The following is a 13,313-nucleotide window of genomic DNA, read 5'->3' on the forward strand; positions in this document are numbered from 1 at the left end:
TTTAAAAAAAAAAAAAAAAAAAAAAAAACTAAGATCGCGTTTGGATTGGTTGAATTTAAGTAGCTTTTAAGCACTAGGTGGTGAAAAATATTTTTTAAATGCTGGAGCTTATTTTATACTAAATAGTTACATGTTTGGATAAAAGTACTTAAATTATTACCACTATAAATGAACTAATTGTTCCAAGATTTTCTTATTCTAATTTATTCAAATACAAAATAATTTATATTTCAATTTGAGAATCAACTTTGACATTTTAAAAGTTCCAACAATGACTCTCATTTTGGCTGTTGACGTTATTGTTAAGGGGATTTGTCTATTCATTGAAGAGGTATAGGAGCTATTTTGTTTTCTAACTTAAAAGGTTAAAGGGATAAATGAAATTTTCTCTGATTTTTACCAGTATAATTAAAGTGATAATAAAGATCAAAATTGAAAAGTTTGAACCAAAATATAACTTATTCGTGTCACAGTTTTCTCATAAGTATCCCATGATGTGCACTACTCTTTTTTGAGTTTTAATTGGATTGATGAGCAGGTAGTGCCAAGGTTTATTGGTTTAAAAGGATTTGTATATATGAATAATGTACATTATTTCCCGTATTATGAAGGCCTTAAATGAAACTGCATGGGTGTTTGTATTTTGTTTTAGAAGACCGCATCACTCACGACTTAGTTTTAAAAACACTCTCCTAATTCTATGTTTGAAAGTGTTGCCGTGTTTATAATTTATTCTAGAACACAGCTTCCAAGACCACTAGTGTTATAAAAAAACAAACGAAATTACAGAACTCTTTAAGAAAATCTAAACGCTTTCATATGATAACTAATAATTCTAAGGATAGACCAAATAACCTTTTTTCTACTAAATTCTATTTTTGAATATTTAAAACAACAACTAACTCAATATAATCTTACGAGTGGGGTCTGGGGAGGATAGTGTATACGCAGACCTTACCCTTATTTTGAGGGTAGAGGCTGTTTTTCCGATAGACCCCCGGCTCAAAGAAAGAAAAAACAATCAATACAGCAAAATAATAAGAAAAACAAGCAGTAACTATAATACGATAATAAGAGAACTAGCATAGAGGGCCGATGGGACAGAAAAAGAAGAAGAAAAGAAAGTTACATTTGTTTCAGGAAGCAAAATATTTTGTTTTTCTGTACAACTGCTTTGAATATTTTTGTCCAAATACGCTATTGAAAGTAAAACAGAACAATCAAATACTTAATAAAACTCGTTTATGGAAACAAACCGTTTTGTTTTCCTATAACCAAAGTCAAATAGTCATAAAAAGTAAAATAAAACAACTCAAAAAGAAAAAGAAAATAACCAAATTGTGCTACAGCGTTAAATTGCAAAACCAATCTCAAAGGGGATTCCGTTGGTTTCAAGTCAACTATTTGTGTCGTACTATCTCCATGCATTTAGAGGTCGTTTGGTGGTAGCTGGTTAGAAGAAAGGTTATTCATGTATAAGGGGTAACATAACTTATACCATGTTTGGTAGGCAATAGTTATTTTTTATAAAATTCTGCATAACTAATACCATGTTTGGTTGACATTTTTCAATTATGCATAAATAATACATGTATAAGTTATGAGTCAATCTGTGTATTATTTTATGCGGGGTAGAAGATGGAATAACTAATACATGTATTAGTAATACATGAATAAAATACTGAAATGACAAATTTACCCCTATCACTTTACACATAAGGCTTCCTTATTTCTCTGCCAACCCGTCAACAGGTTTCACTTGCTTTCACTTGCCAACTATATACCTTGTCTTCTCTCATTTTTAAAGAACAAACTAGCAAAAGCAAACTGGAGAAGCCACTAGAAAATGGAAATACCAAAACTAAGAAGTGAAAATCAAATATGTCTAAACTTCACATAGTTCAGTAGTATGACGAAGAAGTGAAAGTAACACCCAAAGTTCCTAACTAAATTGTTTCCTACATAAATGGAAAGAGAGAAAAAACAATGCAAAAGAAGGTTAGGGGTATAGTTGTAAACAAGCATTTTACTTTAAAATTTATATAATGTATATCAATTTCTAATACAACAAACCAAACATTCAAAAAAATAATCTCTGCATAACTAATACCTGCATAACTAATCCCTGCATTACTTATCCCTGCATAACTAATCCCTGCATAACTAATACCTGCATAACTCTAACCGACAACCAAACGACCCCTTATTGTTGGTCTCATTGGTGGTAATTGTATGAAGTCATCGGCATCTTCTTCATCATCGCTTTCAATCCAGCCATAACAAGGAAAGCGCCTTCTTGGTGGCTCAAGGCAAACTCGCTTTGAGGAAGGAAGAGTTGCAGGGGGAGGGAGATTAGTAAGTAGTGAGCACGCGGAAGAAGTTGGAGGTGGAGCGGTAACATGATAGTTACTCCCTGCTTGCACTTCACTCCCAGAATTTCCACCATCAACCATCTGGGTAGAGGTCTTGTCCTCCCCTATGTCTTTCCACCTATTTCCATCTCCTTCAGCTGGCAGGACACTTAATACTTCTGCAAAACGGGGTTTTTGTTACTACTTCAACATGGACCTCAAAATCATATAAAGAAGCAGGATTCTTACATTCCAAGTTACACTAGAAAAGAATGCAGTAATGGTACTGAATTCGCTTACCTGACTAGGATGCATGTTAATGTTATGATGCATTAGTTGGACCGAATGTTTTGTTAAACTAGGTTCCATTGCTTGGCAGCTAAATAGCTACTCCATGGTCATAGACACAATTCCAGAAGCAGAACTAGAACAGGCAATAAGTTCCTTACCACTACTGCCAATGTCTTGTTTGTTGCTGCAAAGCTCTTCGTATGTTGATTTTCCTACTGCATTGACAAGCACAGTGCTTGCTGTTTCTCCTACGGTATTGCCAGCTTTGTTGCATGTGGAATCAAGATGAGTGCTCGAGGGGCCAATGGTGCTTTCTAAAGCAGTGTCTTCTACTGCTCTTTCATCTTGTGAGGAGAAACCCTGCTTTAATTCAAGGTCTTCAGCTATTCCATAAAATGCAGATACAACTCCAGGTGCAATTATAATTGACAGTCATATCAATATCGTTGCAGAGGTGACAAATTTTCATCAGCATCATTGCATTTTTCATATAATTGGCACTCAAGAGAATGCAGAAAATGAGACATGTAGCGCCTATTTATACAAGCTTACATGTAGCCTGAACAAAGATTTCCCAGAAAGTACGATCCAAGGAAGATAAGCACATGTGGCTCAGCCCTTTGTAGTTAAAGATACCATATAATTTAGGCTAGCAGTTGCATAACAATAGATGTGTTCAAAAGCGAAATATAGATCTTGGAGTTTGACTTAAAAAAAAAACAGAAAAGGAAAAATATGCTTCTTGCTTCTTCTATATCTTGTAGTACTAACAAATAATAAAAGGCAGAAGGCAATCTATGAATTGACTTATGGATCATATAATGAATACAGAGGACAAGGGTGGAAATACAAGTCTTTCAAGGTCGTCATTTACAGCGAAAAGAAAACTTAATTGCTTATTGGGCTTGATCCAGAAGTAGCTCTTATTGTTAACAGCTGACAATCTCAAAACCAGGTAATGATTTTGGAGGAAGCTGGGATGAAGAACCAAGTTGCGCAGACTCTTCGATTTTGGTGCCGTCCCCGTCCGGATACGGGACGGATACACATACGGGGACGGGATACGTCCCAGATACGGTCAACTAACTTCGTACACTTTGACCGGAGTCCATCGACAAATTTGGGAGAAAAATTGAGATTTTGATTTCTCAAAATCAAAAATAAAACAGATTTAGAACAATGAAAGAATAATGTCCATCTTGAAGAATGAAAGATTGAATTGTACAATATTCATGTAAGTTTTTCACAGAATATCTCTCAAAATTTACAATATTTTTATAGCTCAATTTTTTATTAGGCGAATCCCCGGACCCGTATCCATATCCGGATCCGCACCCCCGAATCTTAAAATTTGGATTTTGCCGAATCCGATACTCGGATCCATCCTCGTATCGGACACCCGCACCCGAGTCCGAGCAACTTAGATGAAGAATGCTTCCTTTAGTTCTGAGAGACCAAGTCACCAAGGAAGGCAAGTGTGATGAGCTGGATAAATTCAACCAAGAGAAAGCACTAGGAGCAAAACCAGAAAGATAAACACGATAAGAGAAGAAAGAGGTGACTGCATCATTTAGCATGCTTTAATCAACAACAACAACAAACTATGCGTCAATCCCAGGCAAGTTTGGGGTCGGCTATATGAATCCTCACTGTAATGTTGCTCCATTTAAGTCTGTCTTAGTCCCCAATATTACTCTAAAATGTTCTAATCAATTAAGAAAAACACCCAGATGTGAACAAATAGCAAGTTGGTGAAAAGAAGTACTATTTCAAGTTTATCGATCACGGGCATGCCCTGAAATATCTGTATGAGGTGACAAAAATACCACCTCAGCAATGAAGTGCTAGATTTGCACCTCATATGGATTTAGGTCTACATAGTGTAAACTTTCCTGCTTTTGGCATGTGCCAACAGCCTCTGCAATCAATGCAGATAAGGAAACTACATGCTTTGCAAAATCATAACATTCAATCAGTCTTGGACTTGAGGAAATATTGTGATGAGATATACTTGAATCACCAATTCATATCCATTATTGGTGCAGCCCTGCAGGATATTTGAATCCAAACTGCTAAAAGCATTCTATTTCTAAGTCTCACTTATTTGTGCAACAGGAAATCATTCGCAAGCAAATACTCTAGTATGAAGGTCCAAAGAAATTTGTAAATGACTGGGGATGCTCATACTGTACACCAAATGCAAAGGACAGCCTAAGTTAGCAGTAAGATCCACTTATATTGATTTTAATGAGATGCTTTATGTAACTTTTAACATATTTTAGGAACCATTTATGCCAACTGCAAAGGACACCATTTGATGGTCTATCATAGTTTATTGTAAACACGGGGGATAATACATGAAAGGCAAAAGCAACCAAACACCAGCAATGAGGAAAAATGGGCAGTAGACTCAGTCACTCAGCATGACTTCAGGACAATTATTCATCAAAAAACTTAGATGACACAATACACAGCCAACAACAAGGATTTCTTTTCCACTTTGTATAAGAAACAATGTAATGTAACTTGGGTAGGTAACTATACTGAAATATGGTTCCAGGTAAAATTGAATAGACAGATTTAACCCCTTTCATGATCAAACAGTATGAATGTATCAGTTGATATAGGTTGAAACGGAACTTTCAAGTCATAATGCTTACATCATGACTTCTCATGAACATTGTTTAAAAGGCTACTGAATCATAGCAAACTCAAAATTCACGTAAAATTCGTAGCAAATTCAAAATTGTACCTTTGAGGAAGGAAGAGCTGTGGTGTGATGATCAGCAGGGGGAGGGAGACGTCTAACTGGGCATAGGGAAGGAGTTGGAAGTGGACTAGAAACATAAGAGAAACTCCATGATTGCACTTGACTCTCAGAACAAATTTTGAGATATTTAACTGGGCATGGGGAATGAGTTGGAGGTAGAGCAAAAACATGAGCATTGCTCCCGGGTTGCACTTCATTCCCAGAATTTCGACCATCAGGGCAAACAGCATCAGCTGTCTCCTTCTGGGTAGAGATTTGGTCCTCCCCTACGTCTTTCCAGCTATTTCCATCTCCTTCAGCTGGCAGGGAACAAAATACTTCTGCAAAACGGGGTTGTTAGGGAAATGTTAGAAATATGGACCTTAAAGTCACATAGGCACCTTATACTGTTTCAAAAACAAAAAGAAGCACAATTTTAACTTTCACGAGTGAACAGAAAAAGGGCAGCCCGGTGCACAAGACATCCTGCGTTCATGTAGGGTCCGGGGAAGGGCCGCACCCAAGAGGTGTGATGTAGACAGCCTAACCTAATGCAAGCATTAGTGGCTGCTTCCACAGCTCGAACCCGTGAACTATTGCAAAAAATGAAAATGCTGCAGTTCACTAGAAAATAATTGTATCTTCCCTAATCTGTTGGTATACAGTATACTAAATTGGTTTATCTGATCTTGATGCATGCTACTCACACATTAGCTCCGCTGAATTTTTTTTACTTTGTTAAACTGATACCCGTTAGTTGGCAGCTAAATGACTACTCCATAGACAGAGAATTTTACACAGATCAAGAAGCAGAATCTGAACAGACAATCAGATCCTTACCAGTATTGCTAATGTCTTGTCTGTTGCTGCAAAGCTTTTCGTGTGTTGGTTCTCCTACTGCATTGACAAGCTCAGAGCATGCTGTTTCTCCTACAGTATTGCCAGCTTCATTGCATGAGAAATCACCAAGAGTGCTGGAGGGACTAATGGTGCATTGTAAAGCAGGTTCTACTGCTCTTTCGTCTTGTGAGGAGACACCCTGTTATAGGAATTCAAGGTCTTCAGCTATTCTAGCATATGCATATAATGCTAGAGGCAGTTGTATCAGTAACAGTCATATCAGTATTGAAGAAGAGGTGAAAATTGTTCATCAGTATCATTGTTGTTGTATCATTGCATTTCATATAATAGGCAGTCACTGCAATTCAGAAAATAAGGCATGTAGCTCATTTCCTATTTATACAAGCTTAACTGGAATAACAACTAAGCGTACCCTGAGCAGAGATTCCCTGAAAAATACAATACAAGGAAGATAGCAAATGGCCCTGTGTAGTTAAAGATACCATACAGTTTAAACTAGTAGTTGTAGAACTATAGATGTGTTTCAAAAGTGAAAGAAAGATCCTGGAGTTTGACTATAAAAAATACAAATGTCCTTTTTCTTCTTTATTTTGTAGTACAAACAAATAAAAAAAGGCAGAAGACCATCTAGGAATTGATTGGTGGATCATACAGAGGACAAGGGTGGAGATAGAAGTCTTTCGGCATTTGCAAAAAAAAGAATACTTAATTGCTTATTGGGGACTTGATTCAGAAGCAGCTCTTATTGTTAACAGCTGACAATCTCAAGACCAGGAGAGGATTTCAGACGAAGCTGGGAACTAAGATGCTTGTTTTAGTTCTGAGAGACCAAGGAAGGTAAGTGTAATGAGCTAGAATAATTCCTCTAAGAGAAAGCACTGGAGAGTAATGTAAGAAATAATATAAACACGACAAGAGAAGAAAGAGGTGACTGCATCACCTACTACGCTCTAATCAATTACGAAAAACAGACTAAGCAGAATAAATAGCATGTTGCTGAACAGAATAAAGGACAAAAGTTATTCTAACAAATTCTACGAGGCAAGCTTCCATCTTTGTACTCATTCCTTAGGTAATCATGATTGTAAACATGATAAACTCTCTATGCACCACCCAAAGATTCAAAAAGTAAGTACTGTTACGACTCTGTCAAGAACAAGGCACACCCAGTAACTCGGATGTGACTCATACCACCTCAACAATCAAGTGCTAGATTTGCAGCTCATATGCATATAGGTCTGCATACTTCATAGTGTAAACTTTTGGAATGTGCCAATCCGCCGCTGCAAGCAATGCAGAAGAGGAAACTACAAGCTTTGGATAACCATACTTTCAACCTTGGAATTCATGAAAGATTGTGATGAGATATATTTTAATCACAGATACACATTCATTATTAGTGCAGTCCTGCAGGGTATATAAATGAACACTGTTAAAAGCAGTTCTAACTTCTAAGTGTAAGTTGTTTGTGACACAGAAAATCATTTCTGGAAAAATGCTCTACTATTAATTTCCAAAAATTTGTAAAATTTTCGTGCGGGTGCTCGTACTGATCAACTAGGGCAGCCTAAGTTAGCAGTAAGATCCACCTATATCGATTTAAATGAGATGTTTTACGTACTCTTAACAGATTTGAGGAACCATTTTGTCCCACAGCAGAGGAGACCATTTGATGGACTACCACAGTTACTGTAAATATGGGAGATGATACATGAAAAGCTCAAGTAACCAAGCGCACCAGCAATGAAAATTAAGGCAGTGGACTCCACTTGACATGAAGAAAATTACTCCAACAGTTAGATGACACGAGAATACAGTATGCAGGATGCTTCAATAAAGACAAACATTAACATCTGTTTCACAGATCAAGCATTAACATGCAATTCCCACTTCATAACTCCTTAGAAGAAAGAGTTTTCCAAAATAACTGAAAGGAATATTTCCAACTTTTAATACTTTCTTGAAACTATATTTCTACCAGAATTTTGTTAACAATTTAAACAGATATATTTTATTAGCTGATTTCCAGTTCAGAAAGGGATTGATGTGATTATTTTTATTTTTTTCCTTTCCTATTTACAGTCTGCAAGATATTTATTTTTCTTATCTCCACTTCTTATTACCCATAATAGATTAATTTGGTATTAGTTGAATAACAGTTAATTTATTGAATTTGATACTCTTAGATGAAAGCAATGAAATTCCAAGTCAAGCAGTTGCAACTTGAATCGAAATGACATGATATGAGTTATAGTAATCCTTGATACTACTTCCTCCGGTCCACAATAAGTGACCAATTTACTTTTTTATTTTGTTCCAAAATAAGTATCCATTTATATAATCAAGAAAAAATTTAATTTATTTTTACAAAATTACCCTTATGTACATATCCCTAAAAGTTTTCTTACTCCTCACATTAATATTTAATTAAGGGTAGTTTAGTCATACTAGGTATTTTTGTATTGAATTTAGTATTTTCTTAATGGGCGTGCCAAAAGCAAATTGGTCACTTATTATGGACCGGAGGGAGTAAAGAAGAAGAAAAAGATACTACTACCAGTCTATGATTACCCATTTATGACATAAGAGAAGTACTTATATTTGGTACTATTTTGCTTCTCAAGCATTTCACTCAGTTCCTTCGATAAAAAAAAAGTAGCCTACCGCACAGAATCCATATCAACTTATTGTATCATTTACACCTTACTAGAATAGTTTCACGTCGAACAAATTAAATGGAATAACAATCAGCAAGTTGTCCCTCAATTTTATTTGTAAATATACATTGCACAGAATTAGTCCTGACTCCTACCCTTCTTGTATAGCTTACATAAAGGACTTCGATATGGTAAGATGATTTTATCCAATTTGCTTATATAGGTTAGGATAAATTACTTAAATAGGAGTTTACAGAGAAATCAATTTTTATTTCCAGTAAATGCAACGTTTTCATTTCCAGTTTGGATAAAAATATTGAAGGAATGGATCCAGGTAAAACTGCATAGACAAACTTTTCTCCTTTCAGAATCAAACAGTATGAACTTAGCTACTTATTAATTGATATAGGTGAAAAATGTTTCATCAGAAAATATATTTTCCTTGATGGAATTATTTTTAGTATTTGCTTCAATCAACACAGACATCGTTACTTCATATTACTTGTTTTAATCAACATTTCGACATTGTGGTCAAACTAAAATAGCAAAAATTATCATCAAAAACACACTCCTCCTACCCTATCGACTCCTCTTACAATTGTCATTTACTTTTGTATCTATCCAACCAAAGCAGGAAAAAAATTAACACAGAAGAATTCTTAGTAAAACATTTTCCCCAAAATAATATTTTCATCAAAAGTGACTCAAGTCTCCGGAGCAATTGTACCTCTTGTAAATTAGTAGTGCCTTCATCATTGCTCTCTAGATCGCGAAGTATAGCTTCAATGAGTTCTTTGTAGCCACAATCCTCAATAAAGGCCCATCCCTCATTTCCGCCGTATTCCTGAAAGCAGTAACGATAAAAAAAACAAAAAATCTCGCCTAATCCACTTCATTAAGCCCCAAAAATCCCAGATGAAACAGGGCGTTATTTTGGGGAAACTTAACCAGCTACATTAGATTATTAACGCTTACCTTGAGAAGTTTATTCACTGTTTTCCGAACTAGCGATTCATCAAAGCCGAAAGGTGTCATGGCATCAATTGCTGCGTCTATTCGGCCTAATCGCTGCCAATAAAAACCAAACAACAGTGTTAAGAAAAGAGTACAGACTAAAGCAAAGAATAAAAGCTGAAAAATTCATCAAACCTTTCTGGGTCTGCCTCTGGGTGCCATTGTTGCGTATGCCTCAATACACAGAAGAAGAAGAGATGAAAGAGTGCGAAGAAAAAAATGGAAAATGCAACAAATTTGTTCAGAAACTGAAAAGGCAAAGCGGGTTGGGCACAATATGTGCATGTAGTGAGTCTTGTTTTCTTTACTATACACGTGGCATTCTCTACTTGGCCCAATTTTAAAGCGGCAAGAATTCCAGGCACCTTGGCCTTCAGTTCCTTGTTGCATTGGACCAATTAATTTTCAATAATCGTGGAATTTGATATTTATAGTAATTAAATATTAATAGTAGTACTTTTTTTCTTAAATATGGGTGTTAGGCCAACTTGAATAAACACGAATTAATTCGATACTCATAGTGAGTATCAAAATCTCTTGTATTTAATTAAATTAACAATAAGAACCATTTATGAATATTCAAAGCTAAGCATGAACATCGCAAATATAGTAACAAATGATAAAAACTTAGCATAAATATATCTCACTTATTTTTATTAAAATTAAGATGTATGAATCTGAATTCATAAATTTGTCTTTGTTTAAATTAAAAAAAATTACTAAATAGTATAATAATATATTAATAAAATGTCATTGAGTTCTGAAGTGGTTATAAAAAGATAAAATTAACTAGTTGGAGAGTCAATCAATTTTACTTCACTATATTTTCCTTTGAATTATTCACGAAAAATTGTTGTTTTAGGAGTAATAATTTTGTAAGCACTTTCTAAATATGCCTATTTTACATCAAAATATATTGAAGAACTAATATCTAAATTTCTTACACTAAATTAGATATTTTTTTATCCTTATAGTCACTAGGGTGATTTTTACGAATAGGGTAGTTTTGTGCCGGTAGTTATTTTATCTTCGCTTTATTTGCCTAGTTTTGTGCATAAATGCCTTTTTTAACTAGATGGTTATGGCCCGTAAGCACGGGCCCAATATTCTCAGTGATGAAATTAACAGCTTGAAATAATTTATATTTATTTTCGAACAAAATTTGCACTCATGCCTGTAGTGTGGCTGCCAAAAAATATATTCTTCATATCCGCGAACCTTCATATCATTGATGCACTTAGAAACAAAATCAAGTTACGAAATATTGTAAGTAGCACATTTTTTTACTGCCATGAACTTACTATTACATATACACTTTTTAGATATATATATATATCTAAAAATATTTGAGCTGCCCCATATATATATACTATTTACATATTCATAAAATTTGATGCTTAATGCATTGATGGTGTTGTGGTAAGTCGTCCTTTTTGCAACTTTCGCACCTGTATAATTGTGAAGTGATGAGAATTGTCAGGTGTCAATGTCCATATAATATATGTGTATAAAAAAATTGTAGGAAGGAAAGAAAGAACAAGAAAAGAATAGGACAATATTTCTGCCTTGTTCTTTAAATTTCCTTTGACATGTCAGTTCTAAATTCTTGAACACAGAAGCGTACAATATGGGCAATCAAGGAGAAGAGGCTTATTCATTTTGGATCACCATGATAACCTAATACTATATTTGAAACTTATAAACACAACTGCCGCATAGATGATAGGTTGATGCCAATCAATTGCTTTTCTTGAAAGAAGATGGAATACTGAAGCTACTTGCAATTGAGTTCTGGATAGGATGAGCAGTCCAAAACTATTAGCAAAGTATGTTGCTGGCTTCTAGGCTTTAACTTCAAATATAAACATATATATACATCCTCAAGTAACGTTGGTTAGCATAAATGCCATATATCTTTTATTGCCAATGTGTACCATGACCATCCCATCACTTTTCCTTGAAAAATTTAGTGGTAAGAAAAAGGATCTAGCTAATTAAGTTAATGCATCACCTCAATTGACACATAACTCATTCACATGTGCAGATAATATGTTTGCTCACAACTTAAAAAGGATCTAGCTGATTATGTTAAAGTATCAATTCATTTGATGCATAAATCATTGGCATTTGCAGATTGCGTGTTTGTTTATAGTTTAAAAGATTATAGAGCATAAACAAAGCAGTCAATTACAGAGAAAAAGAATGATAGTTTGGCATACCTTCATATATATCCTCAAAAGAGTTTGTACCATCTTTAACCACAACCTTCATAAGGAATCAAATATACAATCCACCCTCTAATAATGGATCTTTTGGTAGATAAAGAAATGTATAAGTATCCGAGATATTTTAATTTATAGAGTTCTCTAACATACTAACCTTATATTACCTTTTAAGAATTTTATTTCTAGTATAATGATAAACATTTAAATATTAGTAGCCTTAATTCTCTTTTTCATTTCCTCAAAAGAGAAATATCGAAGGTAAATTAGTGCACCCAGTAAGTTTGAAAAAAGTAATGATAAAGTGAGAACATGCTTCAAAAAGAAAAAAAGCAAATATACAATTTGGTGCACATACATCAACATATTAAAAATATCTAAAAAGAAATTCTTAAAACAAACTCTAGTTTTCATCACCCTCCAACCGCGATCCCCAAAAAAGCAAACAAAGAAACCAAAAAAATCTCAAAAGTAGAGTAAGAAAAGGAAACTTTTTTCACCAAATCAATCAGACAGAATATACTGAGAGAATGTGTTGCAACAACATATAGTAGTTTAACATATAGCAGGATTGGTGGATCGATTAAAATTCAGAATTCTAGATTAGTCCACTCTCTTAAAGGAGGTACATCTAACTGGATTATATACATCAGTGCTTTATGCAACTATCCATTAGGAGATGCTGATATTTTAAGCGTAATTTTTTCACAATTAATATTGATAAATTTTTCCCCTAACTTCGTAACATCAAAATGCAGGGTATGTATTTTAGTGAGTGTCCCTACAGTAGAAGAAATGAAAATGAGAAATAATCACAAAATTCATGTAATAGATAAACCTGCTTCAAGTTATCATTATTCTCTGTCGTGCAACCTTGAATTTCATAAAAATCTTCTTAAAGGAAACAAGCGTAACTACAAAATGTAAGCAAAAGACCAAAATAACAAAATCTTAAAATGAAAAAGTGACAATGTCAGTCAGAACGTCAACCTTACCATTTGTTAGGCTTCTATATTGTGCAGCCAACGCTTAGAGCCATCGGACGTGACTGTTCTACTGCAGAGATACAAATTATCCTTTTAACATGTAAAAGTGCTAAAGTCAAAATGGCTACTCAAAGAATAAAGAGAAACTGCATAATACATATGTTGAGGATTTATACATGGCA

The 13,313-nt window shown here is 34.5% G+C and overlaps 1 protein-coding gene across 1 annotated transcript; it reads right to left on the reverse strand.

The window, feature by feature from the left end:
• On the reverse strand, window positions 2,131–10,192 carry LOC109234451. Its single transcript, XM_019400453.1, has 7 exons — window positions 10,059–10,192; window positions 9,885–9,977; window positions 9,637–9,753; window positions 6,232–6,430; window positions 5,395–5,732; window positions 2,801–3,002; window positions 2,131–2,530 (listed from the first exon to the last, which is right to left on the reverse strand). Exons 1-7 carry the CDS (start codon window positions 10,083–10,085, stop codon window positions 2,181–2,183), a joined length of 1,326 nt encoding a protein of 441 aa, XP_019255998.1. The 5' UTR covers window positions 10,086–10,192; the 3' UTR covers window positions 2,131–2,180.

This window comes from Nicotiana attenuata, chromosome 11 (assembly GCF_001879085.1).
Source record: "Nicotiana attenuata strain UT chromosome 11, NIATTr2, whole genome shotgun sequence".
Taxonomy (NCBI): Eukaryota; Viridiplantae; Streptophyta; class Magnoliopsida; order Solanales; family Solanaceae; genus Nicotiana; species Nicotiana attenuata.